Source organism: Littorina saxatilis, linkage group LG16 (genome assembly GCF_037325665.1).
Source record: "Littorina saxatilis isolate snail1 linkage group LG16, US_GU_Lsax_2.0, whole genome shotgun sequence".
NCBI lineage: Eukaryota > Metazoa > Mollusca > Gastropoda > Littorinimorpha > Littorinidae > Littorina > Littorina saxatilis.
The window spans coordinates 33,086,805-33,104,458 of NC_090260.1; the positions used below are offsets into that span (position 1 = coordinate 33,086,805).

The 17,654-nt window shown below is 46.0% G+C and overlaps 1 protein-coding gene across 1 annotated transcript in view; it reads left to right on the forward strand.

Annotated features, from left to right (window-relative positions):
• LOC138950871 (digestive cysteine proteinase 1-like) overlaps positions 1-16,847 on the forward strand; it is a 28,552-nt gene extending 11,705 nt beyond the window's left edge. Inside the window, exons 8-9 of the mRNA XM_070322583.1 lie at positions 15,451-15,561; positions 16,636-16,847. Of these exons, the coding sequence (XP_070178684.1) occupies positions 15,451-15,561; positions 16,636-16,735 (211 nt within the window). The 3' untranslated portion in view covers positions 16,736-16,847. The remainder of the gene's footprint in view (positions 1-15,450; positions 15,562-16,635) is intronic.
• Positions 16,848-17,654: the final 807 nt, after the last annotated feature.

A 17,654-nucleotide genomic window follows, 5' to 3' on the forward strand; every position in this document is an offset into this window, starting at 1 on the left:
TTGATTGTGTGTGTGTGTGTATGTACCAGTGTGTGTGTGTGTGTGTGTATGTGTGTGTACGTGTGTGTGTGTGTGTGTGTGTGTGTGTGTGTATGTATGTGTGTATTTGTGTTTGTGTGTCACGATCGGGTGACAGAGACCAAGAAAGCGTCACTCAGTGGAGTGCCTGTTCTGGGTCAATGTATGATAGAAAGCGCCTGTGCGTGATATTGGACACAGCAGAGTTTTTGCTGACAGTGCTCCCGAGCACGGATGTTTTGAAACGCACGAGCTTCACAGTGCAGGTTTCTGCTGTCATAGGGCTGACGGTTTTTTTCGCTGACAGCGCGCACGGGATTTTCAGGGATTGAGTTTCTCGTGTCTTTTTTCCTGCTTGGGGAGGCAAAACTGTGTATAGCTGGACTGGTTTGGTGACAAGGTCAGTCACGTGTATTTGGCTAGGTGGTCTGTCAGAGACTCAAGGACGACACACTTGACACCCAGCGGCAGAAGGGGAAGGACCTAACACACAGTTACTAGAGTATGATGGTTTTTCACCGAGTATCATATTCGGCACTCTAGGGGAACTTCCACAAGTTATTCCTTTCCTCTGCCACGTATTTTGCTGAGGACAAGTCGTCACATTTCCTTCGTCGGCGATGGCTTTCGCATAAGGATTCGACAAGGGGTTCTGGACGTTTTGGGTCACTGTTGACGAACAGAGACTGTTCCAGGGAGGAGGCGGACTTTGCTTCCATTGAGAGTTACAATCATAGGCTTTTGAGGTAATAAATCATTATTTAACGCTGTTGATGAGTCTGTGTTGTGGAATGAAATACTCTCTGTTGTTCTTTCCAGGTTAGCGCATAATTTACTCTCTGTGACGCTAAAATACTAATCTGTATATGGTTTTTGCAGATAGGGAGAGAAGGACGGAAAATGGCTGTTTTGTTGTTGTAAAAAGTCAGTTTTGTGCAGGCCCACGTGCTCGATGAGATATTTAAAGATGACATGTTTTAAGGTGGTGGGTGAGGGGTAGCTGACATGTTTAGTGCACCGATGCTTTCTGTTTGCAGCCTTCCTTCGTTCGTTCGTTTCGTTCGTTCGTTACGTTCCCGTAACATCGGCACGGCTGACTCTGGCGGGAACTGTTGAGGCTACGCTAACCAGGAGACCGGCTAACCAGGAGACCGGCTAACCAGCGGACCGGCTAACCAGCGAACCGGCTAACCAGCGGACCGGCTAACCAGCGAACCGACTAACCAGCATACCGGCTAAGCAGCAGCAGCAGAGATAAAGCTAAGTGCACCATGTCGTACGCACCCCGTTGACCACCGTTGTCTTTTCGTATCTATGATTTCATTGGAGTAGTGACAACGTGGGGTGTGTGACACCTGCACGAACTAGAGCTTTTCGAACAGAACATTCTCATTTCGACTGTATTTACACGGGTTCAGCGTGTTACTATAATTTTCTACATAGTACTGGCATTTTGTCAGTGAACACTGGTTTTTTACGTGTTGAGAACGTAAAAGGAACATATTTTGAGTGAAGGCTCGAGGGAGGTGGAGAGTTTATACATAAACAGGCGTCTGAAACTTATACTTTTGTTGACTCTATTTAATTGTATGACTGCGAGAGTGGATCGTGGTGTGGTTAGTTAATTAGTAGTAATTAACCGGTTCATAATCACCTTGAGTGATATATTGAAACGTGACACGTGGGGGCCAAGCCGGGATTTACTCAGTTAATTTCCAACTGATAAAGACCCACCAATTAAGGAGAACTAAGAGCAGATAATCTCGTCAGTGCTCGACTTATTTTCTGCTTGGTGCTACCCTTTTTTGTATAGTTTTGATCATATACCACACCTTAAGCGATTCACATCTTGCAGGAAATGTAAATTGTAATTTGTGAGTTATTGTATGCGCTAACTGTGATTATCTCCCTTTCCTTTGTTTGTGAATCTTTGTTGTTGTACGTTCAGAGTTTTCCGTTGCAGAGAGCTGAGCGGGGTTAGCGGATTTGTTATTCGTTTTACTCAGTTTTCTCTACATTGTTGTTTCGCATTCCGTAACAGGTTACATTTTCTACCGTCTTGTTTTACTTGGATTTTTCTCCATATTTTGACTTTGTTGGAATTTTGGGGGGGAAGGGTCCGAGGACTTCTGTCCTAACCAAGGCTGTGGGAAACACTCTGTTTCACCGCAAAAAGCAGCCGATAAAGTAGGCCACGGCTGTGGGAAACACTTTGTTTCACCGCAGAAAGCAGCCATAAAGTAGGCTACGCGATTTGTTCTACACCGTTTGGATTTTTCTTCTGCATTTTCCGGTTGCTGGATTTTTGTATCCACCGCTTTCGTCACCGCGTATTCTAGCTATAGCTGCGTTAGACTTACTTTTGTGATAAAGCTTTGCTAAAACTAACCATGGCTACAGGGGGATCTCCGACGAGGAGAATAACTTTCGAGACTCCTGGCAGCGAGCAACCGACTGAGCGAGACGCACGCGTTAGAGCCCGAAGCGTTCTAAAACGCTTAGAAGTAGAACGGAAGGAAGAATTTGAGCGACTGACAAGAAAAGAAGAACGTGACCGACAGGACAAGAAGGACGAACTTGACAGACAAGAAAGGGAACGACAGGCTGAACGACAGGCCGAACGTGACCGACAGGACAAGAAAGAGAAAGACGAACTTGACAGACAAGAAAGGGAACGACAGGCTGAACGAGACAGACAGGAAAGGAAAGACGAACGTGACAGACAAGAACGGAAAGAGAAAGAGAACGTGACCGACAGGATAAGAAAGACGAGCTTGAGAGACAGGAACGACAGGCCGAACTTGACAGACAGGAAAAGAAAGACGAACGTGACAGACTAGACCGGAAGGAACAGGCGGATCGCGATCACCAGCTAGAGCTAGCTAGGCTACAGGCCGAGAAGGGTACGCTCACTCAGGCTAGCGCGCCGACGTTTGTTGCCGACCGTACGAGACTGCCGACGTTCGACGATGACAAGGACGAGCTCGACGACTTTTTACGCCGGTTTGAGCGCATTGCATCTGACCAGAAGTGGGAAGAGGCCACGTGGGCTAGCCGCCTTAGCACCTGCTTAAAGGGACGCGCATTGCAGCTCTACAACGCTTTGGAGGACGACGAGGCGAGAGACTATCAGGCACTTAAGAAGGCGTTACTCCAGCGCTTTAACCTGACTGCTGAAGCCTACAGACGACGTCTGCGTAACAGCAAGAGACTGAGCGGCGAGCTGAGTCATCAGTTTGTGGCACGCCTTAACCTCTACCTGCGGCGCTGGGTGGAGATGGCCGAAAAGGACTGGACCGTCAACGACCTTGCCGACCTCATAGTCATGGAACAACTGATGTCCAGCCTGCGACCTGAGGTGGTGACCTTCGTGCAGGAGCACCAGCCCAAGACTACTCAGGAGGCAGCCGACTGGATCAGAGTGCACGAGGACGCCCAGGCGATCTCCGGCAAATCTTCAGGCTCACGGCCAGGAAAAACGGGAAATTCGGGTTCTTCAGGACCCAAGGACGGGAAGGACGATCAGGGACACAAGGGATCGAGTTCCAGAACTGACATCCAGTGTTACTACTGCAACAAGCGGGGCCACGTGAAGAAGGACTGCCACAAGAGACAGGCTGACCAGAAGGGCGTTCACTTTGTTGGCAGTGAGGAGTTCAGGGACGTCACGAGCTCATGCACCATCCCACAACTCTGCGTTCCGTGCTCCAGGAAACATTTCCAGCCCCACTGCAACGTCTACGTTAACGGAGTGAAGGGCGAAGGTCTGCGGGACACAGGGGCAGACATGATAGTGGTTCGGGCGAGTCTAGTTCCAGCTATGGCCTACACAGGAGACAGCATCAGGGTGAGAATGGCCGAGGCATCTCACGCTTACGACTTGAACACGGCAGTGATCAAGGTCGTAACCCCGTTGTTCACGGGGACCATTGTGGCCGTCGTCATGGACGATCCTCCATGCGACCTGCTCATTGGAAACCGGGTTCAGTTTGTGGACGGCGTCACCAGGGAGGTTCCCGTTTATCGGTCTCCCGACGTCATTTCAGTGCTCACGCGGGCACAGGCGGAGCGAGAGGACAAACCTCTCAAACCCCTACCTGCTGCACGAGCTGCCCTGGGGAACGTGACCCCCGCGCTTCTCGCGAAGGCTCAGGATTCTGACCCGACCTTAGCTACTCCTCGGGAGCACGCGAAGTCGGGGAAGGTGAAGCTGAGCGGGAAGCATGGGAGGTCAAAGTTCCTCAGGGACAAGAAGTTGCTCTACCGTGAGTTCAGCAACCAAGAAGGTACATTCAAACAGGTTGTCGTGCCTCGCGAGTTTCGCGAGGGTGTCATGGCAACGGCACACGACTCGATTCTGGGAGGTCATCTTGGTACCAAGAAGACCACGGATCGTGTCTGGCGCCACTTTTACTGGCCAGGCATCTGCACGGATGTCCGACGTTTCTGTGCGTCCTGCGATAAGTGCCAGAAGGTGGTTGCCAAAGGAAGGGTGAGGAAGGTCCCCTTAGAGAAGATGCCGCTCATCGACGAACCCTTTCGTCGGGTGGCAGTGGACATCATCGGGCCCATCTTGCCTGCGTCTGAGGACGGAAACAGATACATTTTGACCATGGTGGACTACGCTACTCGATACCCAGAGGCGATCCCTCTGAAATCGATTGAAGCCACGCGAGTAGCTGAGGCTCTGGTTACTATGTGGTCCCGGCTGGGAATTCCATCAGAGGTACTCACCGACAGAGGCACGCAGTTCACGGGAGGAGTGATGGCGGAGGCAGCACGACTGCTATCACTGGAGCAGCACTTCACCACTCCTTACCATGCTCAGTGCAACGGACTGGTGGAAAGGTTCAATGGCACCTTGAAGACCATGCTGAGGAAACTAGCTCAGGAGAAACCACGCACGTGGGACAGGTACATCCCAGCATTGCTTTTTGCATACCGCGAGGTTCCTCAGGAGAGCTTGGGTTTTTCCCCATTTGAGTTGTTGTACGGCAGACAGGTACGCGGTCCCATGGCTATCCTGCGTCAAGCTTGGACGGACGAAGAAGCTGACGAGGAGGTGCAGACGACAGCGACCTACATCGTAGAACTCAGGAACAGGATTGAAGAGACCTGCAAATTGGCTCAAGAGAACCTGGGAAGAGCAGCACAGCGTTACGCGCGAGGATTCGACCGCAAGGCACGGCCGCGCAGCTTCAAGATTGGAGAACGGGTGTTGCTACTTCTACCTGTCAAACACAACAAGCTACAACTGCAGTGGCAAGGACCTTTTGAGGTGACAGCGAAAGTGGGCCAAAACGACTACAGGATCGTCATGAACGGGAAAGCACGCCTGTACCACGCCAACCTGCTGCGCGCCTACATAGAGAGGACTGCCTACGGGGAAAAGGACAAAGTGACAGAAGCAGTTGCTGTCGTGATGGACGAGACAACGGAAGAACAGGGAGGAGGACGGGTACCAGTTTGTCCGCTGGAGGCTAGTGAGGATCTCACGGACGTGCACATCTCACCTGATCTTGGGGACGACCAGCAGGCGGACCTGCAAGAGATCCTGAAGGATGCAGCACGGGTCCTTACAGACATACCACTTCAGACGCATCTAGAGGAGTTTACCTTCGACTTGCTGGAGAAACAGCCAGTGAGGACGAAGCAGTATCCCATGCCTCATGCCCAGAAGGAGGTGGTCAGGAAGGAAATCGCCGACATGACGAAGTTGGGCGTCATCGAGCCAGCGAACTCTCCCTACAGTTCACCAATTGTGCTTGTAAAGAAGAAGGATGGACGCGTCAGGTTCTGCGTTGACTACCGGAAGCTGAACAAGATTACGGCGTTTGACGCGGAACCCATGCCTGATGTGGACTACCTCTTCAGTCACTTGGCCAAGGCCAAGTACTTTTCCAAACTGGACCTCACCAAGGGATACTGGCAAATCCCAGTTGCCGAGGAAGACCGCCCAAAGACTGCATTTACCACTCCATTCGGCCAGTTCCAGTGGACAGTCATGCCTTTTGGTCTACAGAATGCAGGTGCCGTCTTCACTCGCATGATGAGGAAACTTTTGGAACCATTGAAGCGCGAGGACATCAGCAGTTTCATCGACGATGTGCTGATCGCGACAGAGACATGGACTGAACATCTCGACGCCCTGCGCGACGTGTTCGGAAGGTTGAAGGACGGAAATCTGGGAGCTAAACCGTCCAAGTGCTACTTGGGATTCCGGGAATTGTCTTTCCTGGGTCATGTTGTCGGCGAGGGATTGCTCGTTCCAGAGGACGACAAGATCCAGAAGATTCGGGAGGCGGAGCCACCGCGCACGAAGAAAGAAGTCAGGTCTTTCCTGGGCCTAGCCAGCTTCTATAGACGCTTCATCCCGCACTTTGCCGAAATCGCTCTACCACTGACCAACCTTACCAAGAAACTACAACCGACCGTTGTAGTGTGGACTGAGGAATGTAGCTCCGCATTCAACACCCTGAAGAGGCGACTCACCAGTCAGCCTATTCTCCGACTACCAGACCTGAACAAGGACTTCGTGCTGAGGACAGACGCTTCAGGGAAGGGACTTGGGGCAGTGTTGCTTCAGGAGACAGAGGGGTTTTTGCACCCTGTTTGCTTCGCCAGCCGCAAGCTGACCTCGGCCGAGGCAGCGTATGCAACGGTTGAACGCGAGTGTCTCGCCATTGTCTGGGGCATCCAGAAGTTCGAAGCGTACCTGTACGGACGACCTTTCTGTCTGGAGACGGACCATCAACCTCTGCAATATCTTCAGGTTGCAAGGTTGGCAAACGCCAGACTTATGCGCTGGGCGTTGATTCTCCAACCGTACCAATTCACGGTACGCGTCATTCCGGGCGCCAACAATGTTGGAGCTGACTTTCTCTCTCGGGCTGTAGAGGAGAACATGACTGTGAGCGAAACCGAGGTTTCGTCTTGAAGAGGGGAGGTGTGTCACGATCGGGTGACAGAGACCAAGAAAGCGTCACTCAGTGGAGTGCCTGTTCTGGGTCAATGTATGATAGAAAGCGCCTGTGCGTGATATTGGACACAGCAGAGTTTTTGCTGACAGTGCTCCCGAGCACGGATGTTTTGAAACGCACGAGCTTCACAGTGCAGGTTTCTGCTGTCATAGGGCTGACGGTTTTTTTTGCTGACAGCGCGCACGGGATTTTCAGGGATTGAGTTTCTCGTGTCTTTTTTTCCTGCTTGGGGAGGCAAAACTGTGTATAGCTGGACTGGTTTGGTGACAAGGTCAGTCACGTGTATTTGGCTAGGTGGTCTGTCAGAGACTCAAGGACGACACACTTGACACCCAGCGGCAGAAGGGGAAGGACCTAACACACAGTTACTAGAGTATGATGGTTTTTCACCGAGTATCATATTCGGCACTCTAGGGGAACTTCCACAAGTTATTCCTTTCCTCTGCCACGTATTTTGCTGAGGACAAGTCGTCACATTTCCTTCGTCGGCGATGGCTTTCGCATAAGGATTCGACAAGGGGTTCTGGACGTTTTGGGTCACTGTTGACGAACAGAGACTGTTCCAGGGAGGAGGCGGACTTTGCTTCCATTGAGAGTTACAATCATAGGCTTTTGAGGTAATAAATCATTATTTAACGCTGTTGATGAGTCTGTGTTGTGGAATGAAATACTCTCTGTTGTTCTTTCCAGGTTAGCGCATAATTTACTCTCTGTGACGCTAAAATACTAATCTGTATATGGTTTTTGCAGATAGGGAGAGAAGGACGGAAAATGGCTGTTTTGTTGTTGTAAAAAGTCAGTTTTGTGCAGGCCCACGTGCTCGATGAGATATTTAAAGATGACATGTTTTAAGGTGGTGGGTGAGGGGTAGCTGACATGTTTAGTGCACCGATGCTTTCTGTTTGCAGCCTTCCTTCGTTCGTTCGTTTCGTTCGTTCGTTACGTTCCCGTAACATCGGCACGGCTGACTCTGGCGGGAACTGTTGAGGCTACGCTAACCAGGAGACCGGCTAACCAGGAGACCGGCTAACCAGCGGACCGGCTAACCAGCGAACCGGCTAACCAGCGGACCGGCTAACCAGCGAACCGACTAACCAGCATACCGGCTAAGCAGCAGCAGCAGAGATAAAGCTAAGTGCACCATGTCGTACGCACCCCGTTGACCACCGTTGTCTTTTCGTATCTATGATTTCATTGGAGTAGTGACAACGTGGGGTGTGTGACACCTGCACGAACTAGAGCTTTTCGAACAGAACATTCTCATTTCGACTGTATTTACACGGGTTCAGCGTGTTACTATAATTTTCTACATAGTACTGGCATTTTGTCAGTGAACACTGGTTTTTTACGTGTTGAGAACGTAAAAGGAACATATTTTGAGTGAAGGCTCGAGGGAGGTGGAGAGTTTATACATAAACAGGCGTCTGAAACTTATACTTTTGTTGACTCTATTTAATTGTATGACTGCGAGAGTGGATCGTGGTGTGGTTAGTTAATTAGTAGTAATTAACCGGTTCATAATCACCTTGAGTGATATATTGAAACGTGACAGTATGTGTGTGTGTGTGTGTGTGTGTGTGTGTGTGTGTGTGTGTGTGTGTGTGTGTTTGTGTGTGAGTGTGTGTCAGTCTACTGCGTCACCCTGTCACAATAGGCAACATCTGCGAGAGATGTGTAATATTGTCATGTTTCGGTCACGTAATATACATCTCTGGAGCAGACAACACAAAAATACCGCATTTAAGGTAGTTCACTGGACCCGTTAAATATAATTTGGTTTCTCCCAAAAGTTGGTTATTTTTTAAGTTCGATCTGTCTGCTATGCATTCAGCATAAAAAAAAATATAGGGTAGTGGGTTCGTTTCTGAGCTATGAGTCTCGGAAGACAGTGCCCGTTTTGAATTTTGGACCGAAAAATCGAAAAATGGGTATGTTTTGAAAACGGCCAATTACACAAACATCTGCATAGGAATAGTCATTTAAAAAATATCACCCAAAGCAGCAATGGGCAGGTAACGAAGTGCACTGGTAAACGAAAATGTTGCGCATACTCAAACTTTGTGACGTCACGTATTTTGCCAGAGTTTATTTTAAATTTGTTCCTCATGTTGAGGTATCTTATTGCTGGTAGCCTGGAAATAAATTACGATTTGATGAGATGGGTTGTAAACGCAAGAGCGATCAAAACGGCATTAAAAAAACAAAAAAAACCGACAGGTTGGTAGTGTTTTTAGGGGGGGTTCACTCCCTTGATTAACCCCACCCTTTGCACTATTACTGTCCAGTGTGCCTCAGAAAAATATGTGTCACGATAATGTAAAGGGCTGTTGTCCGATCATTTGTCTCAGATATATGAGCCAACTAAATTATGTTTTTAAAAACCACTGTTACATATGACCTCTGTTGAAAGTCAAAGGTCACCGCAACTTTGAAAGGCCACAAGTCCGATTCAAATGTAATAAAAACGCCAATCAAAAGGTGGAGGTCACTTGTTTGATACAAGTGTAATAATAAAAATTAATAATCAAGGCTTGGTTTATAATTTTGCTTAATAGTGCGTACTGTTATTTGTTACGGTTTGAAGGCTGGGACTTTTTGAGGGTGGAATTAAAGCAATTTTTCGCCTTATGGGCCCCTTATGCCTCGAAGGACTTCAATTATTGTATTATCTGCTGCCAGCGTACAGTAGAAAGAGGGCTGCATACACAAGACACTTGTTCTTAATACTACTGGCTGTTATTCTAGTTCAAACACCGGTTTTAACATGTGGTATTCTGATGCAATCACGCTGTGAGCATCACGGGTTGGGAGACACTCTCTTACCTGCTACCGGAGCTTCAATGTTAGCTTTGGTGATTATTAGGCCTACGATGTCACTGGCAAAGAGAACGGCTTTGTACCGATTTCATTAGATGCCCAGGCAGGTTTCACGGTAATCAGACTCTTTGATGTGTGTAAACTTTGCCTTGAAATTACTTGCTTACTGTGTTGATTTTCATCATTTTTTCTGCTTGGCATGAGTAAGTATGGTATTTGCAATACAAAAAAATAAATAAAAGCTAAAATGTTTGTGTTTGAGCAATTATTTGAGCGAGTTTTTCGAAGCGAACGTGTGAATCCTGACAGACACCATTTCCTTCTGTCACATGACCCCATCTCAAAGTGTGATTCAAGCAGACACGAAATATCACACAAAACATATGATAATGGGGTTATTAATTCAATTAATACACAAGGTTAGTCTCTGACTAGATAAAATAGGGAAAAAATATCAAATGGGAGCATAAAACCGTTTCTGGAAAAATTTTCAATCGCCACCGAAAGTGTCTGTCAGTAAAAAAAACACGTGCTTTGTTTGCAAAGCAAAGCCTAATTTTACACATCGCGTGCTTTTGTCTGTTATTCTTGCTTGTGAACATCATTTTATTGATGTTCTTCACTGGAAAGCAGGTGTATCATCAACAGTATCACAAAATCGCAAAGAATGAACATTTTTGTTGTGATCCGACCGGTGTCTGTAGACGGAATCACACGTTCGGCAAACTTCGTTTTTAACGGAAATAACCGAGCCTTTCATCGGAAACGACGTTTCAACCGCTTCATATCGTCTGCAGGAAGAAAAAGAGGAATGCGATACCCAGTAAGTAAAACATTTAATCGTTTTTAGTGCCTTTTGATCAAGTTTTGTTGCGTCTGTCAGCAACGTTCGGCAACCCAACGTTCGGCACAGCGACGCGCGCATACGGATTTGCAGCATTTGCATTCGGAAAGTGAGGGATTTGTGAGTTCGTTTGCATAATTTCAATCGCTAGTAGGTTTTCCCTTCGTCTCCCATTGTTGTGTTTGCATGTTATTGGCATTTCATTGTGTAAATTGAAAGTTTGTGAGTAACAGTAGTACAATCTGTCGAACGTTGGCGACGCTGACAGACGCAAATATCGAACGTTGCCTTCAATGAAGGGCTTGGCGATCATACTTTCGATTCGTAGGAACACAATATGGAGACAGCAATGTGCGCTCGTTACCACAACGGTCATGAACCGGTGTAACACGAAATTTTTACTCCACGAAAAATTGACTCCGGAGTAAACTTCCAGTAAAAATCTTGTACGAAAAAAGAACTCCACAAGGAACTAAATTTTTACTCCCCAAATATTTACTCCCAGTAAACATCTCGTACGAGAAACTTAGGGTCTACTCCTTCGTTTATAATTCGCGCAATATCCCATTTACGTGCAATCCCGTTTTGCCGCCGTCCCATTTTGGCGACATTTCACAAGCCAAGCGTCATCTTACTATCGCATCCCATTTTGGCGCAATCCCGTTTCGCCGCTATCCCATTTTTTTATTTTTTATTTTTTATTTTTACATTTAGTCAAGTTTTGACTAAAATAATGTTTTAACGTAGAGGGGGAATCGAGACGAGGGTCGTGGTGTATGTGTGTGTGTCTGTCTGTGCGTGTGTATGTGTGTGTGTGTAGAGCGATTCAGACCAAACTACTGGACCGATCTTTATGACATTTGACATGAGAGTTCCTGGGAATGATATCCCCGGATATTTTTTTTAATCTTTTTCGATAAATACCTTTGATGACGTCATATCCGGCTTTTTGTAAAAGTTGAGGCGGCAGTGTCACACCCTCATTTTTCAATCAAATTGATTGAAATTTTGGCCAAGCAATCTCTGACGAAGGTCGGACTTCGGTATTGCATTTCAATTTGGTGGCTTAAAAATTAATTGATAACTTTGGTCATTGAAAACCTGAAAATTGTAAAAAAAAAAAATTTGTTTTTAAAACGATACAAATTTACATTCATCTTATTCTTCATCATTTTCTGATTCCAAAAACATATAAATATGTTATATTCGGATTAAAAACAAGCTCTGAAAATTAAAAATATAAAAATTATTATTAAAACAAAATTTCCGAAATCGATTTAAAAACAATTTCATCTTATTCCTTGTGGGTTCCTGATTCCAAAAACATATAGATGTGATATGTTTGGATTAAAAACACGCTCAGAAAGTTAAAAAGAATAGAGATAGAAAAGCGTGCTATCGATCCTTCTCAGCGCAACTACTACCCCGCTCTTCTTGTCAATGTCACTGCCTTTGCATCGAGCGGTGAACTGACGATGCTACGAGTATACGCTGTTGCTGTAAAACTGCAGTGAGTTCAGTTTCATTCTGTTAGTTCGACAGCTTGACTAAATGTTGTACATGAACAAAGTATGCAAACCAGATGATCCAGCGACGTCCTTCCCAATTTATGTCCAATGGACGTCTACCCACAACACGCCACTGGATGCCGCGTGGTCAGCCAACCATGTGGTGCCAGTCGTGAAAACCAGGTTCTTTGTCCCACAAAGAGACATTCAAGTTGGGGACTTTGTGACCGCTGACTTTGTCAGCATGGATGGAAAGGTGGAGAGATACAGGGCGGTGATCATCCCCAAGTCAACCCATTTCCCCGATGGGCCAGATCGAGAGGAGATCTGTGTGAAGTGTTTGCGCGCAAAAGACAATGAGAGATACTATGTCTTTCCTAATGTTGATGACATTTCATGCTTGCCAATGGCTCAGATAAAAAAAATCCCACCAACCAACCATGAACAACAGGGGGGATTACTTTTTTTGACATGTGATCAAGTCTCATTTGAGCGTTCACAGTGTTACCTGAGAATAGCACACCCCCTTGAATTGGGACCAAAGAAAAAGCGTTGTATATATGCCATTTTTCTTAATGTGTTCAAGGAGTATGTTAAAAATTATTATCAATGGTTGCTTTAAACTGCACCTTTGGGCAGTTATTATGCACTAAAGTTGTAAAAGCATGTTTTGGGGGTTTTAGGATATAGCGTCTTGGAACGCCAATCATCTTGAAAATACGAATGTTCATATAATTTTTTTTACTGTTTTGGATAGATAAAAAGTTGAACTCTTGGTGCAAACTGTTTTTTGGTCCCTGTTTGACTATTTATTATTTTGGAATATTGTGTGTGAGGGGGAAACTGCAATCCTCAATATCATGAAACGTGCCCCCACGTGTTTTTGACCTCGTGGTTGGTAGGCGTGTCGCATTGTTTTTTATTTCTGGCGGTGTCGTCATTTTCTGACGTCATTTGTTCTGGGCCGCGTCACCACACTTCCGCTGCCTGAAAAAGGTGACGTTTGTTCTATTTACGTCATTCGAATGTTCGACGTGTTCTTCTTCTTCTTCTTCTTCTTCTTCTGCGTTCCCTGTTCGATGTGTTCGAATTCCCAGCCTGCCAGAAAAAAATGGCGACACAACTCAGTGGCTTCCCTTTGTGTATGAAGAGTAATATCCCTGTCTCCATTTGACCTGCCTTAAATCAACAAATATAGGTTAAAATCCATGAGTTCGGTTGTTATTTGAAATTGTGCAAACCATCGGCTGCGAGAAAGCACGCAAGGCAAGTAATTCTCATACTTTGTGTTGAGACTAGAGCTTGTTTGCTTGAGTTTGAGTCCTCGTGTCCTGGGTGTAGACTGCTAATTGTAACATGTCATGTATTTTGAATAACATTTTGTTGAAACCAAAGGCAAAATCGGCTGGTATGCGTGTGCGACAGTTGTAGCTCTGTGTTTCCCCGTGTCAGGACTACATCCCAGTGTCTCTGGCAACGCTGATTTAGCTCTGTGGCCTTCTACGCTACCCGTTTAAAAAAAAAAGTAAAACAATTGGCAGATGCGTTTGAGTGCTCCGAAAGTTTGAAGGCGATGCGTTGAGGAGTTACTACAATTTACTGTTTTTTTGTGTGTGTCTCATTACTCGCTTAGACGGCTTAAAAACCCCGACTTTAATAGCTTCTGATAAGAATGACCTCTACGCCGTTTAGCGGCATGTCATTACGGCATTGTTTGTCAACTGACTCTTTTGAATGCAAATTCGATTGTTCGTTCCAGTGACATGCACTAAAATTGACATAAAATGGGAACAGCTAAAACGGAACAGTTAAACCCACACACCCCTCCCCTTGTAAGACAACCCCCCCCCCCCCCCCCAATTAGTACTTACCTTGTTAAGACCTTACAGGGGTTCCGGACCGACCCCCCCCCCCCCCCGGCTGTCCAAAATTTTTTTTAATACTAACTTTAAAAGAAACAATGAGTGGCTGCTGACACCTGTTGATCATGTTTAAAATCAAGGAAATAAGCCATAAATTGTTCATAAAATAGTTTGACCCCCAATGGGGCCTTGCCTCTGTACCCCATAAGGGATGCACTGTAACATGTACCCGCATCTTTCGGATGAGACGAAAAACCGAGGTCCCTTCGTGTACACTACATTGGGGTGTGCACGTTAAAGATCCCACGATTGACAAAAGGGTCTTTCCTGGCAAAATTGTATAGGCATAGATAAAAATGTCCACCAAAATACCCGTGTGACTTGGAATAATAGGCCGTGAAAAGTAGGATGTGCGCCGAAATGGCTGCGATCTGCTGGCCGATGTGAATGCGTGATGTATTGTGTAAAAAAAGTCCATATCTCACACGGCATAGATAAATCCCTGCGCCTTGAATATGTGCGCGATATAAATTGCATAAAATATTTAAAAAAAATGAAAATAAAAAATAAAATCCCTGCGCTTAGAACTGTACCCACGGAATACACGCGATATAAGCCTCATATTGACATATTGATGGGGGTTATTCTCCTGAGCTGTGTACCATTTTGTGACACGCATTTTCAGTCCTTTAAATGATTAAAGCGTATATTGAATAGCAGCTAGAATGCATTCTCTTTGTTTTTTTCAGTAATACTCCAGATAGAAAATGATACAGACATGCACCAACAAACATAGTTTATAATTATATTTGTCTTTTTTTGTTGTTTAATTGTTAGTACTCAAATCCATGTAACAGCCTTTGCATTCTATGGTACGAACGTGATGTACTTTGATACCCTTGTAATTTACTGAACGTAGACAATAAAACTGTGCCATTATTTCTCATTTTTGTCTCTGCAAGCCAAGGATTTATTTGGCAACTGTAGTTATTAATGACATTAATTTCTAATGGTTAAAATCTCTCTGTGAAATAAAGCAATAACATGGTTTCCATTGACACCCAGCTCTGGACAATAACACATTATGTATCGATTGGACACTGGATTTCCCTTCGTTGAGCCATGTGACGTCAGAGGCCGACAAAACTTCCCATTTAGACGGCCAGCCCAGACTAAAACATAGTGCATGTTTGTGTGCGTTCAATTATAAAAAAACTAAAATAGGAATTCTAACCACAATCGATCGATATAGAAATGTTATTTGTATTTTTGAACAAAATATGACATTTTACACAGATCTTCACAGTCATTGTTCATCTCGACCGCTAGCGCGGTCTCGGAGGAACACTGACTTGTCTCGATCTGTGAAAAATGTCATATTTTGGTCAAAAATACATATAACGTATAATGTGTGTGGACAGTTCCGGCGTGTACTACGACGCCGACTGTAGCTCGGGCTTGCTGAACCACGCTGTGCTGGCTGTGGGCTATGGAGCACAGGACGGCCAGGACTACTGGATTATGAAGAACAGGTCTGGCTGGGTGGCTGGTTGGCTGGTTGGTTGGTGGATTGGCTAGCCGGTTGGCTGGCTGGTTGGATTGTTGGTTGTCTGGCTGGTTGGTTGGTTGCTTGGTTGGTTGTTTGGTTGGTTGGTTGGTTGGCTGGTTGGTTGGCTGGTTGGTTGGTTGGTTGGCTGGTTGGTTGGCTGGTTGGTAGGTTGGCTGGCTGGTTGTTTTTCTCAGTACACAGTTTGCACACAAACACACTCGCAATACGCACAGCCACACATCAAAACCCACGCACGCACTCACGCACGTACGTGTACGGTTTGGAGTAAGAGAGAGAGAGAGAGAGAGAGAGAGAGAGAGAGAGAGAGAGAGAGAGAGAGAGAGAGAGAGAGAGAGAGAGAGAGAGAGAGGGGGAGATCAAATCAAATCAAATCAAATCAAATTTTATTTTTCGAGGGTTGTGGCGTAAGCAATACAACGAGCTTTTTTTCAACCAGCCCTCGCCCAGAGAGGGGACTAATCTAATCACATATTTACACGGATATTAACGTAGAAAAAAAGGTAGAGAAAAACAACAACATATGAATATTTACACATTACATATTATACACAAATATAAAGCGTCGTATATGTAACGTAGTGAAAACAATGCTGAATACACATGCATGAGTAAATGTGTTATTAATTTGAGTGTTTTTGTGTGGATATAATGAACACTGATGCTTTGAACAAATGAAAAGAGAGAGAGAGAGAGAGAGAGAGAGAGAGAGAGAGAGAGAGAGAGAGAGAGAGAGAGAGAGGGGGAGAGAGAGAGAGGGGGAGAGGGAGAGAGAGAGGGGGGAGAGAGAGAGGGAGAGAGAGAGAGGGACTCTTGAAAAGACAGAGACAAACAGACAGACGGACGGACGTATATATACATACAGACAGACAGATATACAGTCATTAAAAAAAAGACTGAGAGTGAGAGGCAGACAGAGATATAGAAACACACACATAAATAAAGAACACCTTATTCAGAGCTTTGCTTCACACACGGTATTCTCCTTCATGAGTTCTACTCCACACACAAACATACTACATTTGATGTTTATCTTCAGCTGGGGAACACAGTGGGGAGACAAGGGCTACTTCCTGATGGCCAGGAACCGTGACAACAACTGTGGCATCGCTACGGACTCCAGCTTCCCTACTGTCTGAAGGAAACCACGCTGACACTAAGTTACGCGGTGTTGACTCAGGCGTTTAGCTGAAGTTTGTGTCACATGATTCATTCGCGTTGGTATATTTGACATTATATTGATGAACCGAATTGAGAAAGTCTGGACAGAAAGAATGTTTTCACATAAGTGTTCAACAGCAAACACACACGCACACTCACGCACGCTGCACGCACGCACGCGCACACACACACATACACACACACACACACTCACGTACGCACACACACACACACACTCACGTATGCACACACACAAACACACACACACACACACACACACATACACAAACACGACTGTTTGTTCGGATAGTGTTGCACTAGCGACGCATGCAACCTTCAGTTTACTTATGTTTCTGTGTTCGTGTGAAAGGGATAGTGTGTGTGTGTCTGTGTGTGTGTGTGTGTGTGTGTGTGTGTGTATGTGTGTGTGTGTGTGTGTGTACGTGCGTCGGTGTGTGCGTGTGTGTGTGTGTGTGTGTGTGACAGTGTGTGTGTGTGTGTGACAGAGTGTGTGTGTGTGTGCGCGTGCGTGCGTGGGTGTGTGTGTGTGTGTGGGACTCAGTGTGTGTTTGTGTGGGTGTGTGTGTGTGTGTGTGTGTGACTGAGCGTGTGTTTGTGTGAGTGTGTGTGTGTGTATGCGTGCGTGTCCCTGTGTGCGTGTGTGTGTGTGTGTGTCCTGCCAATCATAATCACTTTCGGACAGCCTTTCGCATCCCGCGTGTGTAACAGTTGTGCATCTCAATCAATCTCGACAATCTCTATCACACACACTTACGACTATGTCCAGAACATGTGATGCTCCTACCACACACGGGACACAGCAAACAAACACACACCTAAGCAACGATCCAGTCAAACATCTGTAAAAAGTCCAACAAATCTTAGACTGATTCGCAT